Source organism: Boleophthalmus pectinirostris, unplaced genomic scaffold, assembly GCF_026225935.1.
Source record: "Boleophthalmus pectinirostris isolate CB_2022bp ecotype Guang Dong unplaced genomic scaffold, ASM2622593v1 HiC_scaffold_15, whole genome shotgun sequence".
Lineage (NCBI taxonomy): Eukaryota > Metazoa > Chordata > Actinopteri > Gobiiformes > Gobiidae > Boleophthalmus > Boleophthalmus pectinirostris.
Window position 1 is genome coordinate 1540027 of NW_026571070.1, and position 18935 is coordinate 1558961.

General features: G+C 47.3%; 2 protein-coding genes across 3 annotated transcripts; both read right to left on the minus strand.

Moving 5' to 3' along the window:
* Positions 1 to 3501: 3501 nt before the first annotated feature.
* On the minus strand, positions 3502 to 9305 carry xrcc2 (X-ray repair complementing defective repair in Chinese hamster cells 2). Of its 2 annotated transcripts, none has more exons than XM_055150988.1 (6): positions 9172 to 9305; positions 8478 to 8559; positions 8369 to 8404; positions 7556 to 7727; positions 5226 to 5493; positions 3502 to 4247 (listed from the first exon to the last, which is right to left on the minus strand). In XM_055150988.1, exons 2-6 carry the CDS (start codon positions 8493 to 8495, stop codon positions 3815 to 3817), a joined length of 927 nt encoding a protein of 308 aa, XP_055006963.1. In that variant the 5' UTR covers positions 8496 to 8559; positions 9172 to 9305; the 3' UTR covers positions 3502 to 3814. The 2 variants fall into 2 exon arrangements, with proteins under 2 accessions (XP_055006963.1, XP_055006962.1); XM_055150987.1 differs by having other exon boundaries at positions 7556 to 7711; positions 9172 to 9303.
* Positions 9306 to 10657: 1352 nt separating this feature from the next.
* On the minus strand, positions 10658 to 18497 carry LOC110166937 (uncharacterized). Its single transcript, XM_055150980.1, has 5 exons — positions 18308 to 18497; positions 16104 to 16407; positions 15755 to 15952; positions 14406 to 14669; positions 10658 to 14243 (listed from the first exon to the last, which is right to left on the minus strand). The coding sequence occupies exons 2-5, from the start codon at positions 16405 to 16407 to the stop codon at positions 12661 to 12663; spliced, it is 2349 nt and encodes a 782-aa protein (XP_055006955.1). The 5' UTR covers positions 18308 to 18497; the 3' UTR covers positions 10658 to 12660.
* Positions 18498 to 18935: the final 438 nt, after the last annotated feature.

An 18935-nucleotide genomic window follows, 5' to 3' on the forward strand; every position in this document is an offset into this window, starting at 1 on the left:
ACGATTACTATGACCACTACTACGATTATTACTATGAATACTACTACGATGATTAATACTACTACGACTACTACAATTATGACTACCATGATTACTACTACTACGACTACAACTACTACTACGACTACCACTCCGACAACTACTATGACTACTACTCTCACTACCACTTTCACTACTACTACTACTACTACCATTAATTGCAGATTTTTAAATAACAAAGTCCAGTGGAGTGACAGAAATGTTCAATAATTCAACATTTCCTTTAAACACAAATGTGACAAAACAGAAAGAACGAAACACAAAACACAGAAAACAAAAACTCCTCTCAGCTCAGTGTTTAAATGTTTGGTTAAATGAGAAATATGCTGTTTACTACAATTACTACTACCACTACTACTACTATCACCAGTCTCACTATGACTACAGCGATTACTACTACTACTACTACTACTACTACTACTACGACGACAATTACTACAATTATTACTACGATTACTACTACTATCATTAATACTACTACAACTACTACAATTACTACTACTACTACTACTACGATTAATACTACTACGACTATTACTACTACTACAATTACTACTACTATGGCTACTACTACAATTATTACTACGATTACTACTACTACTACAACTATGACTACAATTACTTCTAATACTATGATTAATTCTACTACGATTACAATTACTACTACTACGATTAATACTACCACCATAACTACTACAATTACTACTACCACTACCATGTACACTACAATTATTATGATTACTATTACTACTACTACTACTACTACTACAACGATTTTACAATTGCTACAATTACTACGACTACTACTGTGATTACTACTACTATCACCACTATCACTCTTACTACCACTCTGATTACAATTACGACTACTACTCTCACTACCACTTTACTACTACTACTACCAGCATTAATTGCAGAGTTTTAATCCAAACGAAACCCAGTCCAGTGACAGAAATGTTCAATAATTCAACATTTCCTTAAAACATAAATGTGACAAAACAGAAAGAACGAAACACAAAACACAGAAAACAAAAACTCCTCTCAGCTCAATGTTTAAATATTTGGTTAAATGAAATATACGCTGTTGTGTGTGTTGTGTATGTTGTATGCTGTGTGTGTTCTATGTTGTATGTTGTGTGTGTAGTGTGTTGTATGTTGTATGTAGTGTGTAGTATGTAGAGTGTTGTATGTTGTGTGCTGTGTGTGTAGTGTATTGTATGTAGCGTGTTGTATGTTGTATGTAGCGTGTTGTATGTTGTATGTTGTATGTAGCGTGTTGTATGTAGTGTGTTGTATGTAGTGTGCAGTGTGTGCAGTGTGTTGTATGTAGTGTGCAGTGTGTTGTATGTATGTAGTGTGCAGACGCGGGGCTGCTCTTCACATGGCTCCTGTTCTCTTCTAAATCCATTATTATTTCTCCAAGTGAATTAACCCGTGAAAATCCCGCCGCTCATCCCGCACACCTCCGGCTCCGTGCGCGCTCGTCCTGTCCCCGCACACGCTCCTTTCGTGTTTTTTACATCAGATCTTGTGCGTTGTGTGTCGTGTTGTGTTGTGTGTTGTGTTGTGTGTCGTGTGTATTGTAAGAGCGAAGTTAGCACAGCGGCTCCCAGATAGCAGCTTTAGCAGACGTGTTGTTTATGCGTAACTGGACGTAAACAGCCGCATTTTCGGACACGTTTCGGATCAGATTCGCACTCAGATTGACAAATAAGTTGATCCGAACGCTGTACGGTTTGATTTTTTGGTTTTATAGTGAAATGTTCTTGCGTTAGCCGCTAGCCGCACGGACCGCCCAGTTTGACTGATCACTTCTCTGTTAGCATTAGCATTAGCCATTAGCGCGGACTCCAAACTACGCGCTTATTCCGCCTTTTCACGCTCCACATTCACGAAGTGCGTCGGGTCCAGCGCGAGAAACGGGCGCTGGAGTCCGACGCGGAGCCGCCGATGGCCCCAGAGGCGCCCGGGCTGCGCGATAAAAGACGCTCTTACTGATTTGATGCGATTCTCTTTTTCCTCTCCAGCTTTCCAACTTAAACCGTCGCGGTCAGATCCGGCACTCTCCCGTAGATAACATGAGTCTCACAGGCCTGGCGTGACACGGATCCCCGACGAAACATTCCCGTTGGTCGTGGAGGGACAAAACGCGGTAATTTCGCTGGAAAATGGTGAAAAATTAAAGTTGAAGCGGTCGCCCCGATATGGAGGCCATGTTTGGGAGCGACCGGAGCACAGCGTCACCGCCAGAGGTAACGGTAAGAAGTAGGGCTCGCAAAACAATCACGATTTCACCCGTTTAACTGCTCGTAACGGGGCGTGACTGCGGGCGATACCGGGATAATAAGAGTTTATGACGTGCGGATGGGGTAAAGTGAGCGGTGCGGGGCGCGAAGGTGCGGGAAAAGGCGTTATTTGTGCGGTGTTTGGGAGAAAGTGTGTATGACCCCGCGGAGGGATCTGCGGGAGGGCTGTTCTGGTGAAGCGGCCGCTGTCATCAGACCGGAAGTCCCGGACTGGACCGTTGGTCGCGAGGAGCCGGAGCGAGCGCACGTGCCGCGACATGGACGGGGCTCGTGTCGCGATAATCGCAATATTGATTTATCGATTAATACGCGACACGTGGAACTGTGCGTCTGCGGTTCAGATTTACCGAGGGAATTATTATTTTGTACTACCGGAAAATTTGGTTATTTTTTGGTTTCAAAACCAGAACTAAACCAGGTCGAAAACAAGACTAAACAAGACTAAACCAGGATTAAACCAAGAATAAACCAGGACTAACCCAGATCTAAACAGGTATAAACAGTAACTGGAGAGAGGTAGTAGTAGTAGTAGTAGTAGTAGTAGTAGTAGTAGTAATAGTAGTAGTACTGGTGGTAGTAGTAGTAGAAGTAGTAGTAGTAGTAGTAGTAGTAGTAGTAGTAGTAGTAGTAGTAGTACTGGTGGTAGTAGTAGTAGTAGTAGTAGTAGTAGTAGTAGTAGTAGTAGTAGTAGTAGTAGTAGTAGTATAGTAGTAGTAGTAGTAGTACTAGTGGTAGTAGTAGTAGTAGTACTGTAGTAGTAGTAGCAGTAGTAGTAGTAGTACAGGTGGTAGTAGTAGTAGTAGTAGTAGTAGTAGTAGTAGTACTGGTGGTAGTAGTAGTAGTAGTAGTAGTAGTAGTAGTAGTACTGGTGGTAGTAGTAGTAGTAGTAGTAGTAGTAGTAGTAGTAGTAGTAGTAGTAGTAGTAGTAGTAGTAGTAGTAGTAGTAATGGTAGTAGTACTGTAGTAGTAGTAGTAGTAGTAGTAGTAGTACTGGTGGTAGTAGTAGAAGTAGTAGTAGTAGTAGTACTGGTGGTAGTAGTAGAAGTAGTAGCAGTAGTAGTAGTAGTACTGGTGGTAGTAGTAGTAGTAGCAGTAGCAGTATGTTTTCAGAACAACATAAAAACATTTACAGATGTGAACGTTGTGAAAACGTAAATAACTCGACTCAAATAAAACAGGTTTATTTTTGCAGCGTTTATGAAAAAGTCAAATATTCCATAAAAAGTGAAAACAAATTCACAAATTTCTCTTTCTCTGTTTACGCTCGAAGTCCTGCAGTCTGCACTCTGACCACCAGGAGTCGCCAAAACACCACGAACACAAGCCTCTTTTATAACTCTATTTACAGGAACAACAGAAACAGGAATAAAAACTGTTTCAGCTAAAAGGAAACTCCCTTTTTAAACCACTGGCTCCTGGACCAGTTTAGTCCAAGTTTAGTCCTGGTCTAGTTCTGCTTCAGTTCTGCTTTAGTCCTTTATAAACTCCACTCCAGAGTCTGTGATGATGAAGCGGTTGGTTCTGGAGCCTCGGTTTCTGGACGAGCAGTGGACGGTGAAGATCGTGTCTTTCTGGCGCTCGGGTCCCGGGGCGGCGCCGGTGGCCATTTTGAGGACCGTTTCAGTCTTGGAGCAGGTTAAACGGTGCGACACAAGCTTCTGCCACGACCGGCACAGGTACGGTCTGTCCTGGTCCACAGACGAGGAAGAAGAAGAGGAGGAGGATGAAGGAGCAGAGAAAGATGAAGAAGCAGAAGGACCAGAGGAAGAAGAAGGAGCAGAGGAAGAGGAGGGTGCAGAGGAAGATGAAGGAGCAGAGGAAGAGGAGGGTGCAGAGGATGACACGGAGCTGCTGTGTTGTCGAATGGAGTGGCAGGAGGCAAACACAGTGATCTTGTAATCCCTGAAAAAACAAAAGAAAAAGCAAAGTCATGAAAAGTTCCACACTATGGCATTAAACATGGTGATAAACTAATACTGTAGCCACAACCGCCCTGGGGCAGACTGATCAAAGCAAGGCTGTTAATTGGTCCCTCAGACCACCATCACGCACACACGCACACACTAACACTTTCACATTAGACAGTGTGTGTGAAGTGTTTTGCCTACAGACAGTTTTAGTTTTTCTCTGGCTCTTGTGTCTCCTGATGTTCTCAGTGTCTCCATCAGACTCTGAGCCTCTGAAATCTGACCCCAGATCAGATGTCAGTGTCTCCATCAGAGTCCTGCTCTGACTCTGAGCGTCTGAGATCTGACCCCAGATCAGACTCTGACCAGTCCATATGTCTGTGTTAAATTTTCAGAGTTTTTCTCTCCTCCTGTTGCTGAAAATGGAGACACACTTCACAGATTCTCCACTTTCAAACGTCAAACATCAAACTTCAGATTCACTTCAAACTTTTCCCTGACAAACACAGAATTTTCATGAACATTAATCACGTTATTTTCCTGCGTCCGTGTGAGACGTCCACATGACGTCCACAAAAGTCAAAGGTCAAATGTTTCACTGCAGATTCACGTCCAAGTGTCACAGACCAACAAATACTGGACAGAATTTACACCACATTTAGTCCAGAGCTGGTCCTGGACCGTCCGTACCCGCTCCTCGTTCGTACCCGCTCCTCGTTCGTACCCGCTCCCTCGCCCGTACCCGCTCCCCCGTCCGCTACCTGCTCCCCCGTCCGCTCCCCCGCTCCCCGTCCCTACCCGCTCCCCCACCTGTACCCGCTCCCCGTCCGTCCCCGCTCCCCCGTCCCTACCCGCTCCCCGTCCGCTCCCGCCCTCCGCCCCTCCCCGCCCGTGCCCGCTCCCTCCCTCCCCGTGCTGCCCGCTCCCCCCGCCCGTGCCCGCTCCCCGTCCGTACCCGCTCCCCCGCCCGTACCTGAGCAGTCGTCCGAGCAGCTCCGAGCACCTGTTGAGTTTCTCTTCCTGTTTGGCGTAGCTGGCCCCGCCCTCCGCTCGGTCCAGCCAATAGAAAGCGGAGATGCTGTCGATGAGGAGGAGCGACAGGTCGGGCCGCGCGGCCAACGACGTCTCCAGGAAGTGAAGCGTCAGGAGCAGCTGAGACGACGAAGAGCAGTGAAGAACCAGAACCCGAGACAAACACGAGCGGAGCAGCGCCTCGTCCGGACCGCCAGCACCGCAGGGAGCTGACGCACAACGACAACAACACAACAACAACAACGCACACAGACACACAACAACCACAAGACACACAAGACAACAACACAACAACAACAACACACACAGACACACAACAACCACAACACACACAACGACAACAACACAACAACAACAACACACACAGACACACAACAACACACACACAACGACAACAAACAACAACAACACGAGACAGACACACAACAACAACACACACAGACACACAACAACACACACACAGACACACACACAGACACACACACAGACACACAACAGGGCAGGTTTATTCTACTGTGTGTCAGATGCCCTCCCATGACCCTCCCACAACAGCTGCAATAAATGAGGTTTAACTCAAAACAGAACAAGAGAAAACCAGAATTAAACCAGGACTTTTCTAATCCAGGACTAGACCAAAACCAAATCAGGTCTAAACTAGGACTAAACCAGGACCAAATCAGGTCTAAACCAGGACTAAACCAGGACCAAATCAGGTCTAAACCAGGACTAAACCAGGACTAATCAACAGATAAATCAAATCTAACCCAGGACTATATTAAGATTAATCAGGACTAACCAAGAACTTCCAACCAGGACTAAACCAGATCTGACACAGGCCTAAATCAGATCTAAACCAGGTCTAACTCAGGTCTAAACCTGGTCTAACACAGATCTAAACATGGACTAAACCAGGACTAAACCCCTCTGAGTGTATTGTCTGTACAGTATGATGTTTGTATAGTTGTGTAGTTGTGTGGTGTGTGTAGTTGTGCGTTCTCTTGCCTGTTGTGTGCTGGAGTTTGTGGTGTAGTTGTGTGTACAGTTGTGCGTTCTCTTGCCTGTTGTGTGCTGGAGTTTGTGGTGTAGTTGTGTGTGTAGTTGTGCGTTCTCTTGCCTGTTGTGTGCTGGAGTTTGTGGTGTAGTTGTGTGTACAGTTGTGCGTTCTCTTGCCTGTTGTGCTGGGTGTTGTTGTGTGTGTGTAGTTGTGCGTTCTCTTGCCTGTTGTGTGCTGGAGTTTGTGGTGTAGTTGTGTGTGTAGTTGTGCGTTCTCTTGCCTGTTGTGTGCTGGAGTTTGTGGTGTAGTTGTGTGTACAGTTGTGCGTTCTCTTGCCTGTTGTGTGCTGGAGTTTGTGGTGTAGTTGTGTGTGTAGTTGTGCGTTCTCTTGCCTGTGTGTGCTGGAGTTTGTGGTGTAGTTGTGTGTACAGTTGTGCGTTCTCTTGCCTGTTGTGTGCTGGAGTTTGTGGTGTAGTTGTGTGTGTAGTTGTGCGTTCTCTTGCCTGTTGTGTGCTGGAGTTTGTGGTGTAGTTGTGTGTACAGTTGTGCGTTCTCTTGCCTGTTGTGTGCTGGAGTTTGTTGTGTAGTTGTGTGTGTAGTTGTGCGTTCTCTTGCCTGTTGTGTGCTGGAGTTTGTGGTGTAGTTGTGTGTACAGTTGTGCGTTCTCTTGCCTGTTGTGTGCTGGAGTTTGTGGTGTAGTTGTGTGTGTAGTTGTGCGTTCTCTTGCCTGTTGTGTGCTGGAGTTTGTTGTGTAGTTGTGTGTACAGTTGTGCGTTCTCTTGCCTGTTGTGTGCTGGAGTTTGTGGTGTAGTTGTGTGTACAGTTGTGCGTTCTCTTGCCTGTTGTGTGCTGGAGTTTGTGGTGTAGTTGTGTGTGTAGTTGTGCGTTCTCTTGCCTGTTGTGTGCTGGAGTTTGTGGTGTAGTTGTGCGTTCTCTTGCCTGTTGTGTGCTGGAGTTTGTGGTGTAGTTGTGTGTACAGTTGTGCGTTCTCTTGCCTGTTGTGTGCTGGAGTTTGTGGTGTAGTTGTGTGTGTAGTTGTGCGTTCTCTTGCCTGTTGTGTGCTGGAGTTTGTGGTGTAGTTGTGTGTGTAGTTGTGCGTTCTCTTGCCTGTTGTGTGCTGGAGTTTGTGGTGTAGTTGTGTGTGTACAGTTGTGCGTTCTCTTGCCTGTTGTGTGCTGGAGTTTGTGGTGTAGTTGTGTGTGTAGTTGTGCGTTCTCTTGCCTGTTGTGTGCTGGAGTTTGTGGTGTAGTTGTGTGTGTAGTTGTGCGTTCTCTTGCCTGTTGTGTGCTGGAGTTTGTGGTCCAGGATGGTGACGAGTCTGAGCAGGTCCAGGCTGAAGTCCGTGTCCACGAAGACGACGCTGAGCTCCAGACCTCCAGCCGAGCGCGGAAGAACACAACGACACACGAGCAGGTACAACAACTCCGACTTACCTACACACAACAACAACTAAACCAGGTCTAAACCAGGTCTAAAACTGGACTAAAACAGGACTAAAACTGGACTAAAACAGGTCTAAAACAGGACTAAAACTGGACTAAAACAGGTCTAAAACTGGACTAAAACTGGACTAAAACAGGACTAAAACTGGACTAAAACTGGACTAAAACAGGTCAAACAGGACTAAAACAGGAATAAAACTGGACTAAACCAGGACTAAAACAGGACTAAAACAGGTCTAAAACTGGACTAAAACTGGACTAAAACTGGACTAAAACAGGACTAAAACTGGACTAAAACTGGTCTAAAACAGGTCTAAAACAGGACTAAAACAGGACTAAAACAGGACTAAAACAGGACTAAAACTGGTCTAAAACAGGACTAAAACTGGACTAAAACAGGACTAAAACAGGTCTAAAACAGGACTAAAACTGGACTAAAACAGGACTAAAACAGGACTAAAACAGGTCTAAAACAGGTCTAAAACAGGACTAAAACAGGTATAAAACAGGACTAAAACAGGACTAAACCAGGTCTGAACCAGTGGAACATTTTAGACAGAGTTTGAACATGTCCGTGGAGCAGGTGATGGACTCTGGACTCTAAACTCTAAACTCTAAACACACGTTCCACAGAAAAGCCGTTTTTACCGGAGCCTTCAGGTCCGAAGAGTTCCACGACTTCACCTGTCAATCAATCACAAACGTCTCTGTCAGAAACTTTCAAATCGGTTGTTCTGAGTTCAACTTTGGTCTTCACCGTTTTCAGGGCCGACATTTTCTGGAAACAGACGAGGCTCAACGTCCCGGAGACTTCGACGAGACTCAAGACGAGCGAAAAGCTGCAAAAAAAAAAAAAAAGAACAAGTTTATTTTAGTTTATTTAAAGAGACAAAGGGACAGACAGGAGCAGGCAGGAGCTGACAGGAACAGACAGGAGCAGGCAGGAGCAGACAGGAGCAGACAGGAACAGACAGGAGCTGACAGGAACAGACAGGAGCAGACAGGAGCAGGCAGGAGCATGTACAGAGGGAGTTTTTATGTTTTTTCTTCTCCTTTTTGAGAATTGTGCTTTTCTGTTCTTTCTAGTGTTTATGTGTAATATTATTGTTTTTCTCTTGGCACAAACTCGAAATAAAAAACTTTTTATTTTAGACATGTTTTTTAAATGACATTTTTTGTTCGGCAGTTTCACTTTTTCATTTCTGAGTCAGAACAGAAACTCCTCAGTCTGAGAAGCGTCACAACAACGAGATTTACTGATTTTTATAAAGAAATACAATTAATATTCTGCAGAATTAAGTTGAGTGTTTTGTCCTCCACAGTGTTTTCTGTTTACTGTGTTTAAAAGAACTGAACCTGCCCCAACTTTTCTCCTGTTAAACACAAACTCTACAGTTTCTCTCATTTCAGATTTTTCCACCAAACTGCACAGATGTGATGAGATTTCTGACCTGAGCTCCGGTTTCGGTCATGTTCGGTTCATGTTCGGTTCATGTTCGGTTCGGGTTCTATGTTTTTTTTTGTTTGTTCTGATTTTCTCTCGTTTTTCAAAACAAACCCGCCACGCGCGCGTGACACTTCCGGGTTCCTCCGAGTTTTACCGTAATCTCGCGAGTTTTTACGGTAACGAGCGACGCGCAGCTGAATTCTTCACATTTGTACATCGGAGCATCAGTAAGTGAACTATTTATTATATTTTTATTTTAGCAGGTAAACAGTGGGTTTATTTTAGTTAAAGAGTTTAAAATCATTACTCAAATTCATAATTAATGACGCACTGTGTAACTTTTCCGTTTCTCTCAATGGCGATTTTTCTGTAATGTTCCACAGTAAAGCACTAAAGTCATACTGCATCACCATGGAGACCAGCAGATGAAACTACAATCTTCATCTGTGGGATCTAGAATTGCACCACCAAACCTGTGGGTCTGTGGATCTCTCTGCTTTATGTTTAGAGCGGGATTCAAACCACAAACCTTCAGGTGAGTGGACAAACGCTCCACTGCCTGAGCCGCTGTCGTCTCTTCAGTCCCGTGTGTTCACCTGCAGGAAAAACGGTGAATGTGGCAGAAAAACCACAGAGTAACGATGTAAGAGGCCAAAATAAAATCCCAGCAGGAAAACGAGGTCGGTCGACAGAAACGTGGAGCCTGGGGCAAGAAAACTCCCAGGGGCCCCTCAAACATAAACAAATAAAGAGCCACTAAACACAAAAATCACCGTTTCCTCCTGATTCTCTGTAAATGTGTCTAAAATAAAAGTGTCTCTATCCCAGGTCTTTGGCTAAATTTTTGTTAAAAATGTGACGTTTGGGTCAGAGTCGTGTCTGTGTCGGCGTCTTCAGGATCAACAGAACATGTGAGTTTTCATGTTGGACAAACGGCGCAGATGAGTCAGACACAGGTTATTTCATGACAAGCGCAGACACCGGGGTTTACAGATGGGACGCCCCTCTCAGCCCCGACTCCACCTGGCACCACCTGGCACCACCTGGCACCACCTGGCACCACCTGGCACCACCTGGCACCGCTGGACACGGCCATGTCCCACTGTGTCTGGAGAAAAGGGAAACGGTGTGATCTGAGCACAAACGTCGGCTCTGTTTCAGAGTCCAGAGGCACCGGTCCCACAACCACTGGATCTGGGGCCCCTGAGTAAAACACAACATTCTGACACAACTCAGGTTAGAAAACACACACAGTAGAGAAACACACACAGTAGAAGCACAGAACGCTTACAGTAGAGACCATAGAGAAACACACAGAGTAGAGAACACACACCATGGAAACACACACACACAGTAGAAAAACACACACACACACAGGAGAAAAACACACAGTAGAGAACAGTAAAAGACGCACAGAGTATAAAACAAATGCACACAGTAAAAAACACACAGTAGTAAACGCACACGTCTTTGTAAACAATACTTTAGTTTATTACAAATGAGTAACATGACAATAAATACACAAATGTTGTGTGGACATGAGTTTGAGGTAGAATCAACAAACAACAGAGTTTTAATTAAACTTTTAACTTTTAACTCAGCACCACAAAACTCCCGAGAGCCACACACACCCTCTGTCTGTGTGTGTGTATGTTTGTGTTTGTTTTTATAATCTCTGGTAAAGTCGTACATTCACGTTATAGAATTATATTTAAACTAGTGTCATGATAACAAAAGTAAATTTTCAGACTCCAATACTGATTCTAAACCAATCTAATCCCATTATTTTATTTTTTATACATTTATTTTCAAATGTATTTAAAGTAAAGTCATTTTAAAGTGTTTATAAAAAGTAACGGAATAGAAAATATCTTTGAGAACTGTGAATCCTTGGGGGATATTTGAGCCAATCAGAGCGAAGCGCGGCGCAAAAGTGTCTGCAGTACTGATCCTGACCTGTAGGTGGAGTTAAAGTGTCTGCAGTACTGATCCTGACCTGTAGGTGGAGTTAAAGTGTCTGCAGTACTGATCCTGACCTGTAGGTGGAGTTAAAGTATCTGCAGTACTGATCCTGACCTGTAGGTGGAGTTAAAGTGTCTGCAGTACTGATCCTGACCTGTAGGTGGAGTTAAAGTGTCTGCAGTACTGATCCTGACCTGTAGGGGGCGGTATCTTATATAATCTCTCAGTGATGTGTGAAACGTTCAGGGTTTGTTTGGTAAAACTGGAATAAAAAGGCCTCGGGTCATAAACATCTGAAAACTCTGGAACATTTTACACTGAACTATATTTACACGAGACGAAACAGAGAACGAAGTCCTGGTTTAGACCTGGTCTAGTCCTGTCCTAATTAGACCTGGTTTAGTCCTATTTTAACCTCGTTTAGTCCTTTAGACCTGGTTTAGTTCTCATTCCTTTCCTGGTCAGTTGTAATTCGGTGTCCTGGTTCATCCAGACCAGGTTTAGTTTTGCTTTAGACCAACTGTTGAGTCTTGGTTTAGTCCCAGTTGAGTCCAGGCTGAGGTCCGACTCAGTCCAGGTTTAGTCCCGGTTAAGCTCCAGTTTAGACCTGGCTCAGTCCTGGTTCAATTCAGTCCTGACTTAGTATCACTCAGACCTGATTCAGACCTGGTTTAGTCCAAGTTCAGTTTAGTCCCAGTTCAGAGCAAGTTCAATCCTAGTCTAGTCCCGGTTCAGACCTGGTTTGATCCCGGTTCACTTTAGTCCCAGTTCAGAGCGGGTTTATTCCTATTTCAGTCCTGGTTCAGTCCTGATCTAGTCCTGGTTTTGTCCTGCGCTAGTCCTGCTCTTGTCCCAGTTCAGACCTGGTTCAGACCTAGTTTTAGTCCAGGTTTAGTCCCGGTCTAGTTCCGGTCTAGTTCCGGTCTAGTTCCGCTCCAGTCCTGGTTTAAGCCAATTCTAGTCCCGGTTCAGTCCCGGTTCAGACCCCGTTCAGTCCTGGTTTAGTCCCAGTTTAGTCCCGGTTTAGTCCCAGTTTAGTCCCGGTTTAGGCCCATTCTAGTCCCGGTTTAGTCCATTTTCAGTCCTGGTCCAATCCTGGTCTAGTCCCGGTTTAGTCCCGGTTTAGTCTCTGTTGGTTCTGTTCTTGTCAAAGGACCTTTAGATGTGATGATGTAATAAAAACTCACTTTTTTCAACTGGAAATAAAAAAAACAAAAAATAAACAAATAAAAACAAAAAGTCACATTTTTTAGTTTTTGTCAAATTGAAAATAGCAGCTTTGAATGACGGGGCGACGGACCAATCAGGTGAGCCGCTGTGTGTGAGGGGCGGGACTATGTTGGTTTATCAAAATCGTCATAAAAAAAAAAGTACAAAATAAAGTCTTTTTCAATAGTTTACAGCCAGTGGCAAAGACTTTAGGTTCAGTTTATGTTTCGGAGAGTTATAAAAATAGTAGCAGAGTTTCATCCCGCCGTCTGGGGAGGGTAGGCGGGGCTTAGAGTGGTCAGACCCTCTCCGATTGGCTGGTTTACACGATCATGTCTGTTTCTCTGTTGGTCAGTTTGTGCAGTTTGACGGCGCACGGCGGGATCAGCGTCACGGCGCTCGTCTCCTCGTCTCTGAAAACCAAAAACTTACTCACCACTTTTCGGCTCAAATCCGTGACCAGATTTTCGCGGCGTCTTTTCCTGCGCACCCTCCTCCTCTGCTCTACGCTGACCCACTCGCCGTCCGCTCCGTTTCCTCCTTTCCTCCACTCCCATTGGCCCTGCTCGTCGTCGTCGTAAGCCCCGCCCCTCACGTGATCCGTTTCGATTATCCTCAGGTCGTCTCTGCTCTTGGCCCACTGCGGCTGCCCGTGTCCCGGCGTGTACTCGTCCTCTCTGAGCACGTAAATGTCCTCGATGTCTTCGTATTCGTATTTGATTTCCGTCGCGCGTTCCGAACTCTCCCTCCGCGCTCTCCTCTCCGCGTCGTCCGCGTCGCCGTTTAATATTTTGACCTTTTTCACCATCCCCGCCGCGTCCGCGTCGCCGTTCAGCACGTCTCCCAGCTTCAGCGTCTCCTGCCTCCACGCGCACAGCTCCTCGGTCTCCGGCGAGTATCGGACGGGCGGTCGGACGGTGGCGCGCCGCGGTCTGTCCAGCGGCTCCGTTAACGTCGTCCCTCCGTCCTCCTGGAGCGCGGCGTCCTCCTGCTTAATCTCCTCGGGATTCTCGGCTCTTTTCTTGGGTCTCCCGCGTCTTCGCTTGACATGGATCAGCGCGTCATTATTCTCGTCGCTGCCAGTTGTAGCGACATCGGAATTCTCCCGTTTTTCTTTGTTTTTGTTGCGTTTCGTGCCCAAATTTTCATCTTTGAGTTTTATGGAGTTTGAATAATCCACGTCCGCTTGTCCGTCGGATCCATCCTCTTGTTTAACGACTACTTTCTTAAACTTTGACAACTCGAGCTCCTTTTTCACTTTTATCCGTTTAATTTTTGCTTTGTACCAATCAGGACTTTCCGAAGCGCCGCTCTCGTCGCCCGTCAGCTCTTCTTTAATCGCCGCGTTCTCGATCGACCAGTCGGGAGTCTTTTTGGAAGCGGGCGGGCGGGACTTGGCGTTGTTCTTGAGTTTTTTGAGCTTCAGCGGCAGGAGGCGCGGCTTCTCCGCCACGTTCAGATCTAAAACCGTCCCCGGGGAAAGTGGGCGGGGCTTTAACGGCTCCAGCGCGGCGTGCGTGACGACCGACGCGCCGTTCGGCCAATGGTCTTCCTCCTGCAGAGTTTTGCACTGCTGCCGTGCCATGTTCTGGAACTCAGCCAGCTCCTTCAGATTAAGCGACTGTTTGTAATACGGCAGGAACAGCACTTTTTTGTCAATTTTCGGCGTGTTTTCCTGTTTCATGCCAGGCCCCGCCCCCTCGCCGCTCTCCCCCTGCTGCTTATTGGCCGGGAGCTGGTCACATGACTCCAGGTCGTAGTCCAGGTATCGGAGCGGGAGGCCGGCGGCTCTTCCCGTTTTGTTGCGGCGTTTTTGCGTCGGCGTCGTTTCCGGGTCTGAAAGCGACGCAGAGTTTTTGGGACGACGTCGGCGTTTTTTGATCACAGCGTCGGACGACTTCTCATCTAAAAATAACAAAAGTAAACAAAAAAACATGGAAAAGACTCGATAAACTGTAAAACTGTAAAGATGCTGATTAGTTTCATTTTTATTTTCAGATTCTGTGTTCTAAACCGATCTAAATCTGAGGGATACAGGGGGTGGGAGGGCATCTGACACAAACCCACCTCGTCTTTGCGGTGCGTCTTCGTCGGAGCTGAGAGGAGCCATGAACCCGTCGGGCGCGAGAGGCTCCGCCCCCTCGGGTCCCGGCGCGGCACTCTGAGGCTCCGCCCCCTCGGGTCCCGGCGCGGCACTCTGAGGCTCCGCCCCCTCAGGTCCCAGCGCGGCGCTCTGAGGCCCCGCCCCCCCAGGCCCCGCCCCCTGGTGGTGAGAGGAGGGCGAGTCTCCGCAGGACGGCATGCTGGGTGATCTCACAGACGACTGCAGCTCTGCCACAGACAAAACAACGAGGACGACACACGTTAGACGAGTTTGACTGAAGAGTTCATGTGTGTCTACAGCTCTGACCTCTGACCTCTGACCCCTGTGGATCGTTCTGTTCTGAGACATTTTAAATCACAATATTGATCTAAAACCACTTCATAAAGAAACACGTGCGACGACTTCTGTGTTAGAAAACTGTAGAGTCCAGTGGAGCTGACGTGGCCGTAAACGTCATGACGACTTCTGCGTCTAAAACTCACTTCTGTTTCTGACTTTGTCCTTTTAAATTCACAGCAAACGTCTCAAACCTTTTTCCTCTGGTGAGTTACTTTTACAAAACAAAAATACCAGAGAGATGTAAGTTTTAGCGCTCACAAGTAAAAGAGTAAATATAAAGAGCCCGGAGAGACTTCAGCTGTGTTCCGACGGCGGCGTCAACGCGTCCAGTTTACAAACGTCGTCTGTGTGGACGTGCGTCTAAGGCGTCCTGAGTTTTGGCAGCGTTGACAAAGTACATTTTGAGAGTTCAGGTGTCGAGGCTCTGGACACGCATCCAGGGCTGAACTTCTGGCGGCGGATGTGTCGTGTCAACCAATCAAGAACAACTATCCAGTGACGTAGAGACGTTATTATCCGGAAGAAGAAGAAGAAAGAGAAAGACTCGGGAATCACACCATAAACCAAGAAACTGACGCCGTGTCATTGGCAGAGTATAAATATAAACACGCCGCACGCCTCAGCTCCATGTGTTTATGAGATAAATTTAAACTAAACTAAAGTGACTCGGGAAAACACAGAACTCGCCAACCACAGCGAGTGTCTTTGTCCTGTTCGTCCACGACGGTTCCAGCACGTTTTCTGACGCCGCCGTCTGAACACAACGTTAGACTGGCACAGTTAAATGTCTATAAAATATAAACTATTATCCATTTATTAGTGCAGAAATTCGAGCATCAAAATTACACATTTACAACAGTAACAGGCGTTTAAATCCATCACATGTTAGAGAACAGAGAAAAGCCCCACAGAGAAAAACAGATGGTCTGGAGAAACCCACAGAGCTCACAGAGAAACCCGACGCTGTACGCACCTGGAGAGGAGGGGTGCATGCTGGGTACTGTAGTCTGGAGCGTGGCGTCGGGCGTCCTGGAGGGGGAGGGGCAGAGCAGAGCGGCAGAGGGGGGAGGGGCGAGGAGGCCGTTCCCGTGAACGCAGCAGTGCCACAGAGCGCCCCCTTCTGTCTGCTCAGGACGCAGCGCCACGCAGCTCCACGGCACGTCCCCGGAACCTGCAACAGTCCAGAGGCAAGTCCAACAGACTCAGACAGAGCAGTGCAACAGTTAGCGTCACACTTCCCCAGAGAAAGTCCATGACAGCAGCTGTAAAGTGACTCTGCAGATAAAATCCTGCTGTAGTTTTTTACGTGTTACAGTTTTTACCTGGAGTCCTGCAGCTCAGGCCGACCAGATCCACCTGCACCGCCACATCACACCACTGGGTGTCGCTCTGCACGCCCACGTCACAGCGCCGCTCCTCAGGCTCCTCCCACTGCACGCCCACGTCACAGCGCCGCTCCTCAGGCTCCTCCCACTGCACGCCCACGTCACAGCGCCGCTCCTCAGGCTCCTCCCACTGCACGCCCACGTCACAGCGCCGCTCCTCAGGCTCCTCCCACTGCAGGCCCACGTCACAGCGCCCCCCACAGGCCTGCGCCCCCAGGTCTGCGCCGCTCCCCTCCTCCATCTGAGACGAGAGACACGGGCCACGTTTACATCAGGTTTTTTATTCTGAAGAAAGATGAAGAAAACTGGGACATGTTTCCAAACGTTTTCCTGGTTTGTGATTCTCAGATCAGATAAAGTTTTGTTTTATTCTCTCTGTATTTGACTCCTGTTTGTTCTTCTGTCAGTTTTGGGAGAGACCAGAGGAAACCCACACACAGGCAGAACAAGTAAAGAAGAAACTGAGAAACAGGATGAGATGGGACTAAGGAGAGGGGGAGGGGTCAGGTGAGGGAGAGAGGGGGAGGGTCAGGTGAGGAGAGGGGAGGGGTCAGGTGAGGAGAGGGGGAGGGGTTAGGTGAGGAGAGAGGGGAGGGGTCAGGTGGGGGAGGGGTTAGGAGAGGGGGAGGGGTTAGGTGAGGAGAGGGGGAGGGGTCAGGTGGGGGAGGGGTTAGGTGGGAGAGGGGTTAGGTGAGGAGAGGGGGAGGGGTCAGTGGGGGAGGGTTAGGTGAGGAGAGGGGGAGGGGGTTAGGTGAGGAGAGGGGGAGGGGTCAGATGGGGGAGGGGTCAGGTGAGGAGAGGGGAGGGGTCAGGTGGGGGAGAGGGTCAGGTGAGGAGAGGGGAGGGGTCAGGTGGGGGAGGGGTTAGGTGAGGAGAGGGGAGAACATGTTTCCTGTAGTTTTAATTGGAGCATGTGGACCTGCAGGGAAAGACGAGCTGTAGTTTTAAAGCGGCCGTTTATGTTAAATATGTAAATTAAATATTTGTGAGTCATTAGCGCTGGTTCAGCTGTGACACGTTTCTCTACTCGCTTCGATCCGACGCTCGGGTCTCGTGTTTGTTCATCTTTTGTTTCTGTCTGAAAATGTCTGTTGTGAGTCTGAAGACGAGGAGGTCACAGCGAGACAACGGACAAAACTAAAACGACATGATGGAACATTGGAGAGTTTAACTTTATACATTTACCAGAGTGTCCCGGAGCGTCCCGGAGCGTCCCAGAGTGTCCAGAGCGTCCCGGAGCGTCCCAGAGTGTCCCAGAGTGTCCCAGAGTGTCCCAGAGTGTCCCAGAGTGTCCCAGAGTGTCCCAGAGTGTCCCAGAGTGTCCTGGAGTGTCCTGGAGCGCAGCTGTGAGACACGAGGACGAACACAGACTCTGAGTTTCATTTATTATATTTAAACTCCAACAGCACAAACTTTAAACCATGTTCTAATGTTCTAATGTTCTAATGTTCCTCGTCACACAGAGCTGCACTTGTGTTTGTTTCATTCACATGTTTGAGTAACTCTTATGTCTGTTACATGTCCAAACCTCCAAACGCTCTGCTCCACCTTGTGATGTCATGAAGTGGTAGTTTAAGTTCTCAGCTCCTTTTCCCTTTAGTTGAGTCGAGATCAGCGACTCCAGAACTGAAATGATCCAGATGATTCTAGCGAAGGTGTGTGGAGTTTAAAAACACAGTGGAGCACTTCCTGTATCACCACATGATGACATCACAAGGTGGAACAGAGAGTTTTCAGTTTAAAGGTTTGTGTGTCAAACGTGTGAATGAAACAAACCCAACACACACACTGTGTGTGATGAGTCTGCACGAGCGCACAGCAGCGTCAGAAAGTCTCTCGTGCGTGTGTCTCGTGCGTGCGCTTTTGTTTGTGTTACTAAACACATGCCCCGCGTGCACGCGCACAGGGCCCTCGCGCGCGCTCCCGGGACATTAGTGCAGGTTAAACTCCGCAGAATCTCCCGAACTGCACCAATGTGAACACGACCAAACACACGTGCAACACACACGCGCACACGGCGGCTGTAGCACGAGCCCGCCGCGCGCTCACCGGGCATTTACATGACTATTTGCGTGAGTATTTACGTGAGTCTGTGCGGGAGTATTTGGTGTAAAAAGTGTAAGTTTTGTGTCGGTTCTCACCGTAAACTTGTGCTCGCGCGGCTCAGTGCACGGTCCGCGCACACGCCATGTTTCTGCGGGAAAAGCGGCTCAAAAGTGCAGAAAAGTCACAGAGATGCGACAGAAAAGAGGAGATTTTTGTGCAAAAGTAGCTCCGTGTGTGCGCCGTGAGCGGAAGGACAACAACAAAAGCGTCTGCGGCCGAAGAACAGCGCCGCCGCAGGACAGGAGGAGAACTGCACCGCGCTCACCACACTTAACGTCTCCCGTTTTGTCCACGTGAACCGTCCGGGTGAAACGTCCACGTGAAACGTCCAGGTGAAACGGACCATGGTCATGACTCAAAGTTAGTTTGTTTTTATTTTTTGCTGGTACAATCAGGTCGACATTTTTTATTTGCTTTGAGACACACTGAGTGACACATAAGACATGATTATATAAATGTATATGCACGGTATGTTTATTTTATTGTTTTATATTATATAATATTGTATTAATACGTTGTTGTGTTATATGTTTGAATCAGAGTCTGGTTGTTTTTGTTGTTTTTTCAGACATTTTCTGATGCATTTGATCTTAAAGACTCTGATGAGTTAAATCACGTGACACACGAGCTGCTTCTGTGTGCAGCAGTAAAGTTCACTCTGTA